Here is an 18,037-nt window from a genome sequence, read left to right as displayed (position 1 = left end):
CTTCTAGGGAGAAGAGGAGCAGGGTGTCAAAGGATGATAAACAGTTCTGCCAAGTAGAACTGGGCATACTCCAGCCAGAGGAAAGCTTGTGTAAAAGTCCTAAGTTTTGACAGGTTGTTGAGCAACCCCAGTGGGAAGGCCAGTATAGTGAAAGTGAAAAGTAAACAACTCCAGGGCATTTGCAATAGCCCATTGTAGTAAGAAGGCAGCCTAAACTCGGGTGGTGGCTGAGGGGATGACAAAGGGGCTAGATTTGGGGTTTGGGTGAGAGATGAAGGATTGACAGAGTTAAGATGACTCTGAGGATCCCTTGGAAGAGTGCTGTGCATGAACACCAGTGTCAGAGAAGGAAAACCCAGGAGGCAGCAGATCTGGGGTCAGCTGGCAGGGTTTGGACACCTTTAATCTGTTGAATGAACTCTTCAGCTAAATTTGAATGAATACTTCCTTTTCTGATGGGACTGTTTTCTTCTCTTCCTTGAAATTCTCTTTTAGTTTCCAAGTATGATCTTGTGAAATATATATTTGGCCTTCCAGTTTTCTGACATACAACTCCTAAAATCCTTAGAAAGTCTAAACTGTCCTTTACTCTGCTCCTGAGTGGACTGATGGCTAGCAGACCTAGGAAGCCTCAGGGTGGGGACTGGTCATTGGAAAGACCATTTGATCTATTTGAGCAAATGACCTCTCCATCCACCAGACTCTTCTGGACTCTAAGTTCCATGAGTGCCGAGACCATTCCAATTACAGCCTCCAGAAATTGAGTGGAGACATGTGAATAATGGTACAATAAGTGGAAGAAGCAGGCTGGGTGCTTAGGTTTCTGGTAATCATCAGGAAATAAAAGTCATCTTCTACCTCTTTCTCATCCCACTGTAACCTAATTAATCAAATTAGGCACATTTACTTCAGAAAGCCTTCCCTGATCATGTTAATTTTACTCGCTAACTCCTCAAGGGATGGAGCAGGTATAGTGTATATTCTGGTGTCTACTTGTTTAGTGGAAGAAGGGCAGATATTCCAGCAAATATCCTGTGGGTGGTATCCAGAATGAGTGAGGAGCTCAGAAAGAGATGCCCAAGGTGATACCACAGGGGTAATTATTCTTGCCCTGGAACATGTGAGAGGTACAAACCCTCCTATGTCTATAGGGGCAGGAATGGAAGATAGTCTTGAGTTTAAGACACCAAAGAGTAGTGGGAACCATAGTGTACTTGAGATGAACATGCCCTGCCTAATGGGGACAAGTTAATAATTGCTAAGTAGAAATGCTGGCTCAGTGTGGCCAGACATTCTGATTTTTCCTTTTCTAAAAAGAAGCGAGAATCCATATTTTTGGATGAGAAATCTCCAACACAGTTGCTCCTCAATTTATGATGGAGTCAAGACCTGATAAACTCATCACAAACTGAAAATATTGTAAGTTGAAAACAAATTTAATATACCTTAACTACAGAACACCATAACTTAGTCACAGAGTGCACTGCAGAATAAAGTACTGCTTGTATCCCCTTGTGATCACGAGACTGACTCACAGCTTTGCTTCCCTGCTGCTGTTCCCAAGCATCATGCCACAAATAAGAAAAGATAAACATTCAAAATTCATGGTATGGTTTCTACTGAATGCATTTTGGTTTTGTGCCATTGAAAAGTCATAAGTCAAACTGTTGTATTCAGGGAACCTCTGTATTTCACATGCCCATCCAACCAAATGATAGGCCAGATTCAGGTCTTGGTTTGAGAGTTTGTGACTTTGGTTCCATACATTGAGGAATATTGCCTCATAAACTATAAAAATGTGAACATATTGAAAAGTGGAAGAAAACAGACCACAATTCAAAATAGGGCAGTTACAAACAGGGCAAAGAAGCTACAAGAACACACTCATTAGTCAATAGCTGAGTTAATTAAATGAAACACATGTTTGAGGAAAGAGGATAATTTATAAAGGGAACTGTCAGACGAATGTTGAATCATGTTCTTTATTTGATTTTGGAGCCGAAATGAGCTGTGTATGAAAAATGTACAGTAAGGAAAAATGAGGGATTTCTTCAATAGCAGTAGATATCTTTTTAGGTAATTGTACATGTATAACTATAAACATTATTGCAGAGGAAGCTAACATTATAGACTATAAATATGATAATTCATCCAAATCAACACCTTAAGAATTTATCTCAAGAATGAAGCACATAATTTGGGAAACTGATTTTAAGTAAGAACTGTACTTCTTTTAATTATATGAAAACTACTTTTTCACCTGAGCATTGTAAAACATTGTATGACCTAATTATTTCATTAAATCCTGATACGATGCTATGAAGTAGGTTTTTATTCCCATTTTGCAGTCTAAGGTTTGGAAAATTTCATTCATTTTACTCATTCATTTGACAAAGGGACATAGCACCCTTCCTTTCGAAGGCAATACTATTTCTGAATCCAGGCCTCTGGTAAGTGGCCAGTGCTCTTTAATAATAATAGTAATTTTGAGGAATCAGCAGAGTGCAGACCAGTGATTCAGTGGATGGAGGTTATCAGGACAGCTGAATAGTTATTGGGTCACATGACAGCAATGTGACCTCAGCAGACAGTCTTCTCCGTGGTTGGGTGCCCTGATGTGTGATAAAGGAGGTGACAATGTCTGCTCTGTGTGTGGAGGAGCTGCTGTGAACAGCAAGGAATAACAATAAAGAGGGAAGTACTTATAAAATCGTATGTGTATATTTGAGAAATGCTCCACACAAAGGAATGGTTTTCAAGTACCATTTAGTGTTATTTTAAAAACAATGTCTCACTTGGCAGTGATAAAATTTCCAACAATCTCAGAAAGTTCACAGTTGTGTTCTGAGTAATTGAGTTAGTTTTAAGGTTGTTAAAGAAAAGTGGCAGCAGAGGGGCCCAGGCCTATAGACCCAGACAGTTCGAGGTACTTCTAGGAGCTAACATCATCTAGGAAATAATAGACATTTTCTCATTCATTCAATTGAACACATACTTTGTTCATTGCTAGATCCTTAGTGCCCAGAACAAACCTGCTGCCTGCCTGGAAGAGGTTTATATTCTAGCAGATAACTAATGTGTACATATGGTTAGGCAGTAAGTACTGAAAAGAAAAATAAAACTGGATGATGGATGGTGGGATGGGAGGGAGGGAAACCGTACTAGTCAGGATAATTAATGCCAGCTGTCTCAGCAAATAGACCCTGCAATTTCAGGGGCTTAGCCCAATATAGAATTTTTCTTCCACAAAGTGTGATTGGGGTCCATGACTCAGGGACCCAAGCTCCTTCCATTTTACTTCTTGGTTCTCCAAGGGAGGAGGAGAAAGGAGGTTTGGAGGAGCCAGGTCAATTCTGAATGAAGAGAAAGTAGAGCATGGTGGATCTCTGGGGGAATAAATTTCCAGGCAGAGAAAACAGCAAAGGCAACACCTGAAGCAGAAATGTGCTTGTATTGTTTCAGGAGTAGCAGAGGAACTATTATAGCCTCTCTAAGTGGAAGAAACAGCCAACCAACTGGCAGACCTCGGTGTCTCCAGCAAAGGGGAAAAATGAGAAAATCCTGTTGTTTGGGGCCATTTGGAGTCACCTAAAGACTTTTTATAAAGGCATAATGAAATGGAAATTATTGATAGTTTTAATGACCGTGTGAACTAAATTATGAACTATATTCTCATTTTTCTTGAGAAATCTTTTAGAAATGCATTACTGAGTCTACTTCCCTGAGTGAATAGTTACAAGTTGTTAATACTAGAGCACGTTTTCTACATGTTCAAGACCCTTTAGGGGTAGACTGTTTCCTGCCACTCAGTGCATAAGGGCAAACACCAGGATAGCCTGTCTCCATCTTTTTGGAAGCTAGGTACCTGGCAAACATAAAGTCCTTGAACTTGACTTTCACAAGCTGAGCACCTGCAAATGCCTATGCACCTGTGCTGCAACCAACCTCAGACCTCAGACGCTCAATAATTCCTCAACTATTGCTTCCACAGCAGCTCTGCCTTCTGTAAAAACCACCACCTTGAACTGGATTTGTCACACTTGAAATAAGTCTGAAGTTACTTTAATTAACTCTAGAATCTAAAGAGTAACCACCAAATGAATAGTGAAATTAAGTATGTTTATCTTAAATATTCCAGGTTAGCTTCTCATAAGTTAATAAAATAATCTGTATTAGAGATGTTTAATGTTAACTACATATTTCTGGCCACATAAAGTATTGTCATTAAAATTCAATGATCCAAGATCAGTAGAGTAGAGGAAAAGACCAGGAGGAGGGAAAAGGAAAAAAAGGGGAAATACTGGGGAATGATATTGGCCAAGTTGTACTGTGATATCTTGGACATGTTTGAATACATAACAACAAATCCCATTATTATGAACAACCATAGTGCACCAATTAAAAATATGGAAAAAAGAAAGAAATTCCTTGGTCCCTGGTACTCACTGTGAGAATAGTCATACCAGAGTTTTCAGCTAAAAAATGTTGTAATTTAGAATTGATTTGCTGAACTGAATTAAGGTTTTGCATTATGGCATTCCCTTTGGGAGTAGTTCTGTTATACTATGTTTGTGATTTTTCAGGATTCTTAGAGTACAAAAATGGTACACTCCTCTGGCTTGTTTGCTGGAAAAGGGACAGAGAACAGGCTGAAATTAATGACATATGAATGCTGAACCCCAATTAGAGTTGCCTTCAAAGGAATAATTAGGCTAGACTTAATAAGAGGAGATTATGTGATGAAAAAGCTTTGGGCAAATTATACACTGAAGGAAAAGAAGATACAAAACAAGGCAACTGTAGGAGACAGGAGTTGATTAATATTTCAGGAAGTGATTTATGATCAAATTATCTTTAAAATAACATAAGTTTAGTGAAACATAGAGATGATCTGGAAAGGGATAGTCACTGACCTCAGACCAGGAGAAGAGGTGTGAACACTGAGACTTTTCTTAGTGTGTACACCCTACAATTGCAATTATGGGACCTTTATTCTCTTTATGAAAGAGGCCAGGAATTTGGCTTTCCATAACAATAATAGCAGCAGCAAACACTGAAACTGTGCTTACCATGTATAGTGTATGCTACATATTAATGTTTCATCGGTATGAACTCCCACCACAAGCCTAGGGGGTAGATACAATATAAGTGACTTGCTCGACGTCATAGAGCTAGTTTGTATAGGAACACTGATTGGAACTCAGCAGCCTGGTTCTGAAGTCTAGAATTGCACCCATCTGTCTCAGGGAGGAGAGGGGTCACATGCAAAATCTTAGCCTTCTGAGCACAACTTATTTTACTGGCAACTCTCTAGCTCCTTTCTCCCTACAACACTCTTTGCTTCTGCTTTTGTCAAACATAACACCTTCCCTAGCTCTTACTTTGCTCTGTCAATCTCCTCCTCTCCACACCAAAAAGCTTCAGAGAATATGAGAGGGAAGAGAAGCTCCATCAGTGAATAACTCCTTGACATAGGCATCCTGTCGTGCAATCACTAATCTTCCTTGCAAAATCCGTCCTTACATGCAAGGGTTAACTCATCTAGGAACCTTCAGTGAACCTTCAGTGTGTGAAAGTTTATCAGGCATGCAAATACTAACTTACTTCTAGGAAGAATTTTTAAACTTTTAACTTAAAAAAATATGGTTTTTAACCCTAAAAAGTCCTCAAATATTTACTTCTGAATAGAAAGCACCTCCTCCACCCGATATGCTCTCATTCCCCGGCCTCACTCCGCAGCTGCAGCCACAAGGGGGCAGCGGCGCCACGAGGTCGGGTCGGGCGGCGAGCGCGACAGTTCGGCCATCGCTTGCTCTCGCCTGGCACGTGGCTCTCGGCTGTGGATTAGCGCAGCTGGGGACGTGGGAGGCCGCGGGCCCCGCCCCCGGCCGGCGGCGGCCCTGCGCGGCAGTCGGGGCTGCAAGCGGAGCTGCGCGGAGGGCGTTACCGGCGGGCCGGGGAGGCGGGCTGCGCTCTGCCTTCAGGGCTCTAGTCCGTGTACCAGGGTGCGGGTAGCACCGCGAGCACCTTGGGCGGGGCCCGGGCACGGGGCGCCGGTATCGGGACCTCCCGCCAAGGCGCCAGGACCATGGCGCTGCGCGCCCGGGCGCTGTACGACTTCAGGTCGGAGAACCCGGGAGAGATTTCGCTGCGGGAGCACGAGGTGCTGAGCCTGTGCAGCGAGCAGGACATTGAGGGCTGGCTCGAGGGAGTCAACAGCCGCGGCGACCGCGGTCTCTTCCCGGCCTCGTACGTGCAGGTGATCCGAGCCCCCGAGCCCGGCCCGGCTGGCGACGGCGGTCCGGGCGCCCCTGCTCGCTATGCTAACGTGCCGCCCGGCGGCTTCGAGCCCCTGCCGGCCGCGCCGCCCGCCTCCTTCAAGCCGCCGCCCGACGCCTTCCAGCCGCTGTTGCAGCCGCAGCAGGCGCCGCCGCCGAGCACCTTCCAGCCGCCCGGCGCGGGCTTTCCGTATGCCGGGGGTGTCCTGCAGCTGTCGCCTCAGCAACTCTACGGCGGCTATCAGGCCAGCCAGGGCAGCGACGATGACTGGGACGACGAGTGGGACGACAGCTCCACGGTGGCCGACGAGCCTGGCGTGCTGGGCAGCGGCACCTACCCGGACCTCGACGGCTCGTCGTCCGCGGGCGGCGGCGCTGCTAGCCGCTACCGCTTGTCCACCCGCTCTGACTTGTCGCTGGGCTCGCGCGGGGGATCAGCTCCTCCGCAGCACCACCCTTCGGGGGCCAAGAGCTCGGCCACGGTGAGTCGCAACCTCAACCGCTTCTCCACTTTTGTCAAGTCAGGTGGGGAGGCCTTCGTGTTGGGCGAGGCTTCGGGCTTCGTGAAGGATGGGGACAAGCTATGCGTGGTGCTAGGGCCCTACGGCCCCGAGTGGCAGGAGAACCCCTACCCCTTCCAGTGCACCATCGACGACCCCACCAAGCAGACCAAGTTCAAGGGTATGAAGAGCTACATCTCCTACAAGCTGGTCCCCACGCACACTCAGGTGCCGGTGCACAGGCGCTACAAGCACTTCGACTGGTTGTATGCGCGCCTGGCTGAGAAGTTCCCTGTCATCTCTGTGCCCCACCTGCCCGAGAAGCAGGCTACTGGCCGCTTCGAAGAGGACTTCATCTCCAAGCGCAGGAAAGGCCTGATCTGGTGGATGAACCACATGGCCAGCCACCCAGTGCTGGCACAGTGTGATGTCTTCCAGCACTTCCTGACCTGCCCCATTAGCACAGATGAGAAGGCCTGGAAACAGGGCAAGAGGAAGGCCGAAAAGGACGAGATGGTGGGCGCCAACTTCTTTTTGACCCTGAGCACACCGCCCGCAGCAGCTCTTGACCTGCAGGAGGTGGAGAGCAAGATAGATGGCTTCAAGTGCTTCACCAAGAAGATGGATGACAGCACGCTGCAGCTCAACCACACTGCCAATGAGTTCGCGCGCAAGCAGGTGACGGGCTTCAAGAAGGAGTATCAGAAGGTGGGCCAATCTTTCCGTGGGCTCAGCCAGGCCTTTGAGCTGGACCAGCAGGCTTTCTCAGCAGGCCTGAATCAGGCCATTGCCTTCACCGGAGATGCCTATGACGCCATCGGCGAGCTCTTTGCCGAGCAGCCCAGGCAGGACCTGGACCCAGTAATGGACCTGTTAGCGCTGTATCAAGGACACCTGGCCAACTTCCCGGATATCATCCATGTTCAGAAAGGTAAAGCCTGGCGGATAGAACAAGTGGTATGGAATATATCCTTCAGGCTGAAAGCTATTACTTTGACAGCTGTAGGTTTCAGACTTATTTATTCTGTAGGTCTGGGAGTCAGGCAGGGATATGGATCCCTAGACCTTTTTCTAGAGCATTTGGTATATTGTGGGACATGTACCTTTCAGTCAGGGAGTAAGTACTTTGTAGAGAAGCTGCTGAAAGTACTTTTTATGACAATGCTATCATTTAGAATTTGAATAGTTGGGTAATGAGCTGCTCAGATCTGTAATCTTGTGACTAGGGTAGAATTAGCAGGGGACCCAAACCATGTTATGCATCCATTTGAACATTACAATGTCAACTTAGTATAGGAGGAAATAATGGGGCAGAATTGGATGTCTGCAAATAAAAGGAAGTCCTGCTTTCACTCTCCACATCTCAATCTGTGTGGTGTTAGGGGACTTAGGATCATTTCTCTTGAATTGGGGCTGTATAAAAACTTTTTTGCATAGGCTTCTTGCTTGCAACCTTTTAAAATAAGGTAAGAGGCTCACTGTAATTTCAGGAAACCAACTTGGTCTTTTTGAGTTTGGAACCTGTTAACTTGCTGATATTAAGAATGTTTAGGAAAATGGCTTAGGGAAGCTACATAAAATTCATAGAATATGAATACTGTATCTGGGAAAATTGCTTCTGGTATCCCACTGAGTTGGCTATCTCACTGTCAGTATGTTTTAGTAGTAGTTGACAGTGTTCCTAGCATTCCCAACTTTTGTTATAACACTGGGATTTCCATTAATTTTTTTTTTTTTTTTGTAAATTGTAGTTGTATTGCCTATCCTAACTTTCGATACTAATTTGCATTCTGATCTAATATCTAGATTGACAGAGAGAATGGAGAAGTGTTGGAGTTAGGGAGGCCATCCCTACTGTGAAAGCCCTATGAAGGAGAAGGGTGGGAAGAGTCATCTACTCTAGTATCTCTGGCTGGTGGAAACCTCCTTGGGTAACCAGGTCTGGCCTTCAGTGATGAGATGCTTACTACTTTTCTAGGTGGGCCAGTCCATTTATGAACAACTGATCCTTGAAATGTTCTTGGGTATTTTGAACTGAAGTTTGTTTCTTTTTGATTGTCTTTCTGTACCCTGGAACAACACTTGATAAATCTAAATCGTTGACATGTCAGGCCTTTATACATTTGGAGACGCAGACTCCTGTCCACTTCCTTCCTCTCTGGATCGCTCCTTCCTCTTCCAAGTGTGACTAGGCAGACTTCTGACTCTTAACATGAGGGGAGGAGGAAGTACAAAGGTTCTAGAGTTGGTCTTGAAACTGCTGTTGCTGCTGTCAAGATGCAGTACCCTGAACATCTGCAGTATTGATTTTAGTAGGGAATAGTAACTCTCTTAGAAATTTTTAAATGGCAGTCTAAGGTAGAATTAGCTTTTTGAGTTATAATGTTGCTGTTGAAGTATAGTGAACCTGCATTCTCTTTTTGCATCAGTTATTATAAATCCTTTTTGGCTGGTGCTGGTGGACTTTAATGTGACCTTAATATTTAAATTCCATTACCTGCATCATTCTGGATTCATGCTGCCTGCTTATTTACACATTTATGTGAGTTTATGCAAATTGTTAGTAAATAGTTGAAAAGTGGGTAGAATCAAGTACAGACATCTGCGGCCCCATGCAGGTAACTGCCTACCCCAGATTGGCATCAGTTCATTTACTCATTTTACTGTCACTCAGACTTCAAAGTCAGCCTTTGTCAAGTGTCCTGTTGTCAAAATAATGTATTAGAAAACATATGGTGTTTGTCTGTTTTAAATTTATAGTAGTAGTAGTAGTCCACTTAGCCTATTAAACTACCAAGTTTACTTATATTTTATGCATTTTAATTATACAGAAGAATGGGTTTCATTGTGGATATATTCATAATGCTACAATCAGAATTTTCTCCTGTTGGGATTTGAAAAGCTTCCTTCATCAAAATTGGTGTCATTTTATGTGATTTAAGCAGGTTCAAGGTCACTAAACATAATCTTTAGGAACTTCCGGAAGAACACCAGTTGATATTCAGTATAGTTTGTTTCTGCTGTTGCCTTGGTGTGTAATGCACAGGGAGCTTGTGTCCCTAGATGACATGTCTTTAGAATGTACTGCCATTTAAAGCTATAGAGTGCAATACATAAAGCTAGAAGCTTACAACCAGTGTTAAGGATGCTAGGGTCAGTGATTTTTAGGAGTACAAATGTGATGCAGATAACAAGCCAGGGTAGAGCTTTTTAAGCATGTTTGGGACTTGTGGCTGGAAGAGCAGTTGGACTCCTCTTCCCACCCCTTAACTATGCAATTGCTATTGGAACTGCCATTGGAATGACTCTTTTTCAGTCTGAGCACTTAGGGAGTTTGTTTACTGGTTGATCCCCCCCCCCCCCAACTAAGGTCTCAAAACACAATCACATCAAAGGTCTTAATTGTGACTTTTGAGAACAGCAATGACAAAAATCTTTAAGCAGTTTAACCAGTATTTTGTTGTATTTGGTACAAAGTTTATATTTCATTTTAGGAGAAATTTAAAAATTCAAATATGTTTCAAAATAATTGTTTTGCCTCCCTATTTCTCATCATTTAAAGTAATAGAAAAGCAGTTTTTCATTTCTTGGACATTTTACATTCTAATCATAATAAGGAGGTCTATACTTCAGTGAGCTAGAACATGATTCTAAAGTGCTTTGTAATTACTAAAGCAGTTAAGGAGAGAATTGATTATTTTTTTCTCCCTTAATTGTTGGGTTTGAAAGGGAAGCGACATTAGGTTCCTCTGAGCCTCTTGCGTATGCAGGAGGATGCTCTGGTCAGTCAGCTTTTAAAGTATTCTGGATTCGTGCTAGTCAGTGCTACACCCAGGAGCCACATGTGTTAAGTTAAAACTAAGTGGGATGAAAAATTCAGTTACTTTCTCACTCTGGCCAGGTATCAACTGCTTAAATAGCTAGTGATGAGTGCATTGGATAACAGGGAACGTGTCCATTGTTGCTTCAAGTTCTGTTGGACAGCACTGTTCCACTTGGCTGGCAGCCCTGTGCAGGTGACTGTCTACTCCAGGTTGGCATCAATCCGTTCATTTATTTTACTGTCACTGGAGTGGTCACCTCTGTGGGTCTGACATTTACCTGCATCCTTGTCCTGAGTTTCTCCAGCAAATTGATTTTCTTTTAATGTGTTTTCCTGATAGTTTCTTTTTGTTGGGTCATCTCATGGCATCTTCTTCTTTCCTGTAATTAATAAAAACTGGGAGGGGAAGCAGGTTCTGCTGGATCCCTTGTGACAATTTCCCAGGCACTCTCCCTGTGAGCAGTGTTCAGTGGCGTGAGCATGTCCATCTGCTTGCAGCTGGCCTTCTTGGCTTACTCAGAACACACACTGGTCTTCAGTTTAGTGTCCAGGACTATCCTGGTGAAGACCCAGCTACAGAATGAGGATGGGAAACTCAAATACTTCTAAATGTGGTGGGCTGGCTTTTTCCTGACTTCACTCAAAACTGAAACCATTGCTTCAACTCATCAGGATTTTAGTGCAGTACTTTTCAGCAAAGTGAAGAAAGCCATATTCGGTTCCTTCAGCTAAAAAAGAATTCTGAATGGTTTTTTAATGGATCTATTTCAATTAATGGAGTGAAGAAAGAGGGTAGTTTGCTGTAGTCTGCAGTACATTGGATATGAATTCAGAATTGTTTGGATCTTACTTGAATTTTGTTCGACCTAACCAGAGTCCCTTACTTTCTTTGTACATAGCAGTTCATGGATTCCTCAGTCACCAGTGTGCACAGATCTGTTACTAACCTGTAAACCCCGTGATTTTGATTTTATTTTCTTGAAATGATAGCATTCTATCTTCTCCCTCTCTTTATCATCACTGTCTGCAGTATGCCTTATAATGAATGCTGATGCTGGTTCATAAAATACATGTCATTATCATGTATTTCATAATAGATTCAGCTTTGTTTCCAAAGATATGATTAGGCTCTGAAGTTTAATAAAGATAAATCTGGATGGCAAAAAGTTGTTGTGGTTTGGAAGTTTTATATCTCTTGGAGGATATTGCAAAAGGGAAAAGACTATGAAAGTTAAATTATGAGAAATGTTTTTATGTGTGTTTTAAAATATGGACTAGATGGCTAGAGGGAGTCACTTAGAGTAAAATTTCTTTATTCCAAAGAGAAAGTATAAAATCATGTTAAATTTATTTGTTGGTAAAACCTAGTTTGAGCTCTGTGAAACAGGGAGGCAGTGTAGATAAACAGACAGTGCTGTTTTCTGTATACTTAAGTATACTTTGCTCTCAAAATGTTCCAGATGGAGCCCCTTTTTCAACAAAAAATAGCTCCAGGCCCTCAGGAATGGTATACCAGTAGCTATCGGTCCTGCCTTCTAGAATTTCACCATTGTGCTTCCTTTTACCCACAGGAGGGTTGGTCTCCAGTCCCTCAGACATTAATTAAAGATAGCCTGAGTCCCAAGGTAAGACTGGGCTGCACTGAGGCTTTGCAGTGCTCCCCATTCTCCTGTCGCTAAAAATAGCCCTGAAAGAGGGTAGTGGGGGGGGGGGGGAATAAAAAGGGCTAAGAATTCAGCTGTTAGCAAACTCATCCTTATTTGCAGACTCATCCTTATTTTGAAACCTCTGGGCTAGAAACTGAGGCCAGTCATCCCTTTTGTTTTAAGTCATCTTTGTCTAACCCATTTGTCCCCTCCCCAGTCTCCACCCATTATTTTCTAGAGAGATTTCACTTCTTGCCTTAACCTTTGGCCCATTTGTATTTTCTTAGTGGAACTCAGGCAATCTTTGGGGCTTTTGAAATAGATGACTCAGTTTCTTGGTTAAAGTATAAATGTGACTGGCCACGGGGGCCATGCCATCTTGGTCAGGAGGCTAGGCGGGTGCTGCTCCTTTCAACCTGCCAGTGATTTCTAGACCTCTTTTTGAGCTATGCCGTCCTCTTCCAAATCACACTTGGAAGCTCCATCTCTGTTACACCCATCACAGCAGAACTGAAAGGAGACAGGGGACCTGCAGTCCCATCCCAGTCCTCCCAGGAACTTTTGGTGCCTGTGGGCTCCATTGGAGACTTTCCTCTTTATTCAGAATTGTCTTTTTTTTTTTTTCTGGTTCTCTTTGGATTTTGAAACATGATGGCAATGGTAGAATCCAGACAACTAAGAAATTCTGTGCTTCACTTACAAACATGACATTTACCTTAAGTGTTTTCTTTGGGCTAAATAAAAATTGATTTGTTATCGCTACATATTTTTAACTCAAAGCTTAATAGTAAAATTAAGTTTAATGTGCCATCTATTTATGAAGCTACTTAATATCATTAAATGATTATCACCAATAAAATGGTATACTAATGTTTAGCTCAGTTTGATGAGATCATAGGCAGAAGACAGACCTGTACCATCTGTCATCCCACATTTAAAGACAGCACAGACTAGATTCTAGTTATCAGAAGGTAGGGATGGTTAGTACTGATCCTCAGAGAGTTTGTAGACTGGTAATAGAGGCTGGTCAACCAACCAAGGTGATGTGGTATGCCAGGTTGCCAAGAAGCCACGAGATTGGAGGAGGGAGGCAGTCTCTGAAGAGACCCCGGACAGACAGTGGAGACGGGATGGCTTGTGTCTAACAGGGGAACTGAATTAGCCAAGCCAAAATGTCATGTGTGCAGAGTCTCAGTGCTGGAGGAGCAGGGCTGTGTTTGGACCTGTGTGGAGCATTGTGGTCAGGTGGATGCAGGCCGCGGGGAGCTTTGAAAAAGTTATTCTAGCCTCTGTAAGCTTCAGTTCCCTCGTGGCCCAGTGGGAGCACGTCCTCACCAAGTCCTTATGAGGATTGAATGTTACAGTTTGTAGTAGCACTCATTAAATGTTTGATTTTGAAAATGTAAAATGGTGCTAAATAATGCTAAAATTGTTTTTAAAAAATTCCAGTAATCTTATCCCTCCCTGCACCCTACATATTACTACCAGAATTGCAGGCAAAAGTATAAAAACCCAAGGTGTCATTGATGTAGCAATGAGATGTTATATTTTAATCAGATTGTCCTGTATTGTGCATCAGAAGTTTAATTGTAACAGAGGGATAAATGCAGATGTTATTTGGAGTGGCCAAATGTTGTTCATATTAGAGTTTATGTAAATTGTCTCTTTGCAGTCCTTCTCCCCTTCCAAACTCACTTTGCTCTGGAACAAATCATTTCGACATTTCTGAGCTTTATTTCCCACATTCGCAAGTGAGGTTCACGATTTCCTCGATACTGTTTTGTTGGTTGCTTAAAAAGTGGGGGAACATCATTTCTACATTGAAAATAAAATAACTCTTAAATATGCAGTAAACATTTTAGAAATTGTTTCAGGCTGGTTTCCACAGTGTTTTTTCCCAGTATGTGACTATAAGACATGAAAATCTTGCTGGGCATGGTTGCGCATGCCTGTAATCTCAGCAGCTCAGGAGGCTGAGGCGGGAGGATCACGAATTCAAAGCTAGCCTTAGCAATGGTGAGGTGCTAAGCAACATGGTGAAGCCCTGTTTCTAAATAAAATACCAAAAATAGGACTAGGGATGTGGCTCAGTGGTCCAGTGCTCCTGAGTTCAATCTGAGGTTCCCCCCGCCACCCGCGGCCAAAAAAATCCTTTACCAACTGATGTGAAAGAATATTTATGCACATTTAGTTCAGATCCAGCAAACAGGCATCACAACAGGCATCTCAGGCTTACCCCACCAGGTGTTTCCAGTGTGAAAGATTGATATCTGACCTCAAAATCGCTGGTGAGATCTCCCAGCATTTTGAAGCTATGGTGAATGGTGGATAGCTGGAGAAACTTCTCTCTGACACTAATGAGAATGTAATTAGTGGGGTCACCAAAGAGAGAGATTATTATGGTGATTCCCTCCTGCAAAGTGAACTTCATTTTGAGTTCTAAATGCTGTCCCCTCTCCAAAAATAAAAATATTTGAAGTTGATTTTACATCTGTAGCTCAATTAAACTTTAGGGTAAATAAGATTTAGCCAAATATGCATTTTTATCCTTTTTCTTGGTTTGGTTTTTGCAGTACTGAGTTTGAACCCAGGGGTGCTCTACATTTTTATTTTTTACATTTTTGAACAGGGTTGCCCAGGAGGATTACAAACTTGAGATCCTTCTGCCTTAGCTTCCTGAATAGCTGGGATTATAGGCATTTGCCACTGTGCCTGACTCTATCCCATTTCTTAGAATTTTTTTTTAAATCTCTGATTTGATTTCCCTCTTCTGCTAAAGAAATTTTTATGTATTACTCAGTGAATAGAAAGATAGTGATTAGGGAGAGAAGCTAAAGTCATTAGATTTATTCATAGGACACTCTAAAAGATAAAATATTTTATTGAATAAATATTTAAATATCCATCATAGTCCGGGCACTATTAAAGATGCTGGGGCTGTAGCAGTGGCTGAGACAAGATTGCCACCCTAGTGGGGTGGGGGCACACAATGAAAAATAAACACAATAAATGAATTATAATGTATGTTGGAATACGGTATGTGTTGAGGGCAGGGGATAAAAGTGGAGTGGGGAAAGAGGTGTTGGAGGGCAGGATGAGAAGTATTTAAAAGAATGGTCAAAGTAGATCTCATTGAGAAGGTGAGATTTAAGCAGAGACTTGAAGGAGGGAGGAATTTACCCAAGCAGGTATCTTGGTGGAAAGCTTTTCAGCAGAGGGTGCAACCACTACAAAGTCTCCCCCCATGTTGAGGGCCACAGCCGAGTCGGGATGTAGCATGGCATTTTTGCAAGAAGTAGTGGTTGAGAGGTGACGCCAGCGAGCCATTAAGATGATGACTTTTGAGCTCTCGCGGGGATTCCTGAAGAGTTCGAATTGGATGGTGAAGTTCCGGGTGTGGGAATTCCGGTTGGTGTGTGGTATTCCTGGAGGAGCAGCGTGGGTGGCGTTGGGGAGAGTTCCCAGGGAGCGTGTGTGGAGTGTGCTGGTGGAGTTCAGAAATAAAGTTTGTTCCTGCTTGAGTGGCTTGTGATTTGTGCCCAGCCAGACTGCTGCACCCCCGCCCCGCCCGCCCAGGGTGGGTGTGGTAGGGACAGGTTAAAGAACAGCAAGGTGGTCACTGGGTTGGATTTAAGGGGATGCTAGTAGGAGAGGAGATCACAGAAGGTCAAATTTGTAAGGCTTTGTAGGTCATTGCCAGGACTTGGAATAAAAATTCAAGTCAAAGAGAAGCCATTGCAGGGTTTTGAGCCTAGGGGTGATATCCAGCTGGACATTTTAACAGATTACCCTCATTAGTTGTGTTGCGAGTAGAATGGGTAGGGAATAGAAGCAAATAGGAGCTGGGAACCAGTAGAGACTCTTTAATAATCCAAACGAAAGCTGATGCTGGCATGGACCAGGGTGGAGATGAAGTGATAAGAGGTGTCCCACCCAGAGTGGATGTTAAAGGTCATATCAAAAGGTTCTCCTGAGTGACTACATGTGGCATGTAGGATAGAGGAGGATTCATCAAGGATGACTCCACAGTTATTGGCCTAACCAACAATAATAAGTGTGGGAACAGTGGTGGCATGGGCAACCAGGACTTGAGTTTAAGACTATTAGATCGGGTTTTTGCATTCCGATCCATGTGTCTCCCACCCAGCACAAGCACAATCCTGATCCTAGTCCTCTTCATTGGAGCATCTGGAGTGTCCCCATTGGAACTGTGTTCAATGCTTGGTTTCTGGCTAGAGTGTAGAGGTCATGATTTTATGATCCTGTATTATGCAGCTGCACTGATTTATACATGCAGAGAAAGTACTTAGTGAAAGCTTATTGAATTAATGAAGTAGGCACTCAGTAACTTGTTTGACTTTGAAATGGGCGTTTTCTGTGTTTTACAGGATGTTTTTGTTTTTTCCATTTTTATGTTGATAGAAAACAGTTTAAAAATGTATCAGAAATAAAGGTATAGGATATGATGCAGTTATTAGTTATTAAATGAATGATTTAAAAGTCTTAGGCTTAAGTTTCTATGAAGTAACTTTCTGAAATTCATTGGAGAGAGGAGAAGAAATTTGAAATGCCTTATTTTATGTGCCAGAGAATCAATATTATATATTTTGTGGTATCTCTTTATATTGACTTCTTGATGTTTACATTTGCATATACAGCATACACATACACACTTTCCTCTTTGGTTAAGCTTCATTTATAATACTTTTACTGAGATCACCTTTGCTTAGTTCAGAGCATAAGATCCAGAGAGACTGCATTCACTTTGTGGGTTTAATTGGGTACATGGAACAGTGTGCTTAGGTGTAACAGGAGGTAACGGCCCTCCTAGAAGTAGGATTCTCTGAAGTAGGATATGAATATACAGAATTGAGATAAAAGGTAGATTTAACTTCGTGTTGAGGATGGAGAGTGGTTATTAATTATGTTTGAGGCTTAGGTGGGTAGCATTTGGTTTCCCCTTCGAAAGATGGTCAAATTTGACTTTGGGAGGAATATAGATGAGAAAAGTACAAACCTGGTTTGAGCATGTTTTAGGATAGGTTTGGTAAGCACATACTAGTTGATATGCTGATTCCCACCCGGTACTAGCCCAACAAGGAAGACTAGGTGTTGCCATAGAGTGTGACACAGTTGTGGACATGTGCCATGATGTGAAATAGCACAGAGGTGGATGTAATCATCTATGGGAAGTGGATAGGTCGATTCAGGGACAATTTTACCAGTATAAGAAAATTTTGAAAATAAATGGAAGTTCACCAGGCAGGCAGAATAGGAGAAGGGCATTTCAGATCCAGGGAACCATGTGTACATAAGTCAGGCTCAATCCTGGTTGCCTCAGAATCAACTGGTGAGTGGTTACAAGTATAAATTGGGCCCACCCTGGATTTTTTTAATCTGAATGTCAATGTCTTCCTGTCTGGGCAATGATGGTCTTCAAAAAGTGCCTCATGTACTTTTGATGTGCTTCTGACTTTATAACTGTTGTTGGAGGTGATGGAGGAACCATCCTGGAAGAACCTCAAGGTATTGATGTGGCTAGTTTTATACTTCTTGTAGATAGGTCCTGATAGCAAGTGTCAAAGGTGACTTTGAGTGAAATGAAATGGGAACCTCTGCAATAATTCAGGCAAGATTTGATAAAATCCTAAATGAAGACAGTATGGTAGAGGTGGGAGGAGAAAGAAGTTAGAGGGTTTACTTGCCTGCGGGAATGGAGAAAGGGTACAGGGAGGAGAATAAGATGACGTGTAGAGGAAGACTGTGGAGCCACCAATTGAAAGATGACTG

At 42.9% G+C, this 18,037-nt stretch overlaps 1 protein-coding gene across 1 annotated transcript in view; it reads left to right on the top strand.

Annotated features, from left to right (window-relative positions):
* The first annotated feature begins 5,951 nt into the window (after window positions 1-5,951).
* Window positions 5,952-18,037, top strand: part of SNX18 (sorting nexin 18) — a 29,600-nt gene continuing 17,514 nt past the window's right edge. The window contains exon 1 of the mRNA XM_081285540.1: window positions 5,952-7,709. Within this exon, the coding sequence (XP_081141666.1) occupies window positions 6,089-7,709 (1,621 nt within the window). The 5' untranslated portion in view covers window positions 5,952-6,088. The remainder of the gene's footprint in view (window positions 7,710-18,037) is intronic.

Source organism: Spermophilus citellus (assembly GCF_964194105.1).
Source record: "Spermophilus citellus genome assembly, chromosome: 1".
Classification (NCBI taxonomy): domain Eukaryota; kingdom Metazoa; phylum Chordata; class Mammalia; order Rodentia; family Sciuridae; genus Spermophilus; species Spermophilus citellus.
The sequence above is the reverse complement of the archived record's forward strand: the minus strand, read 5'-3'. Positions and strand labels throughout refer to the sequence as shown.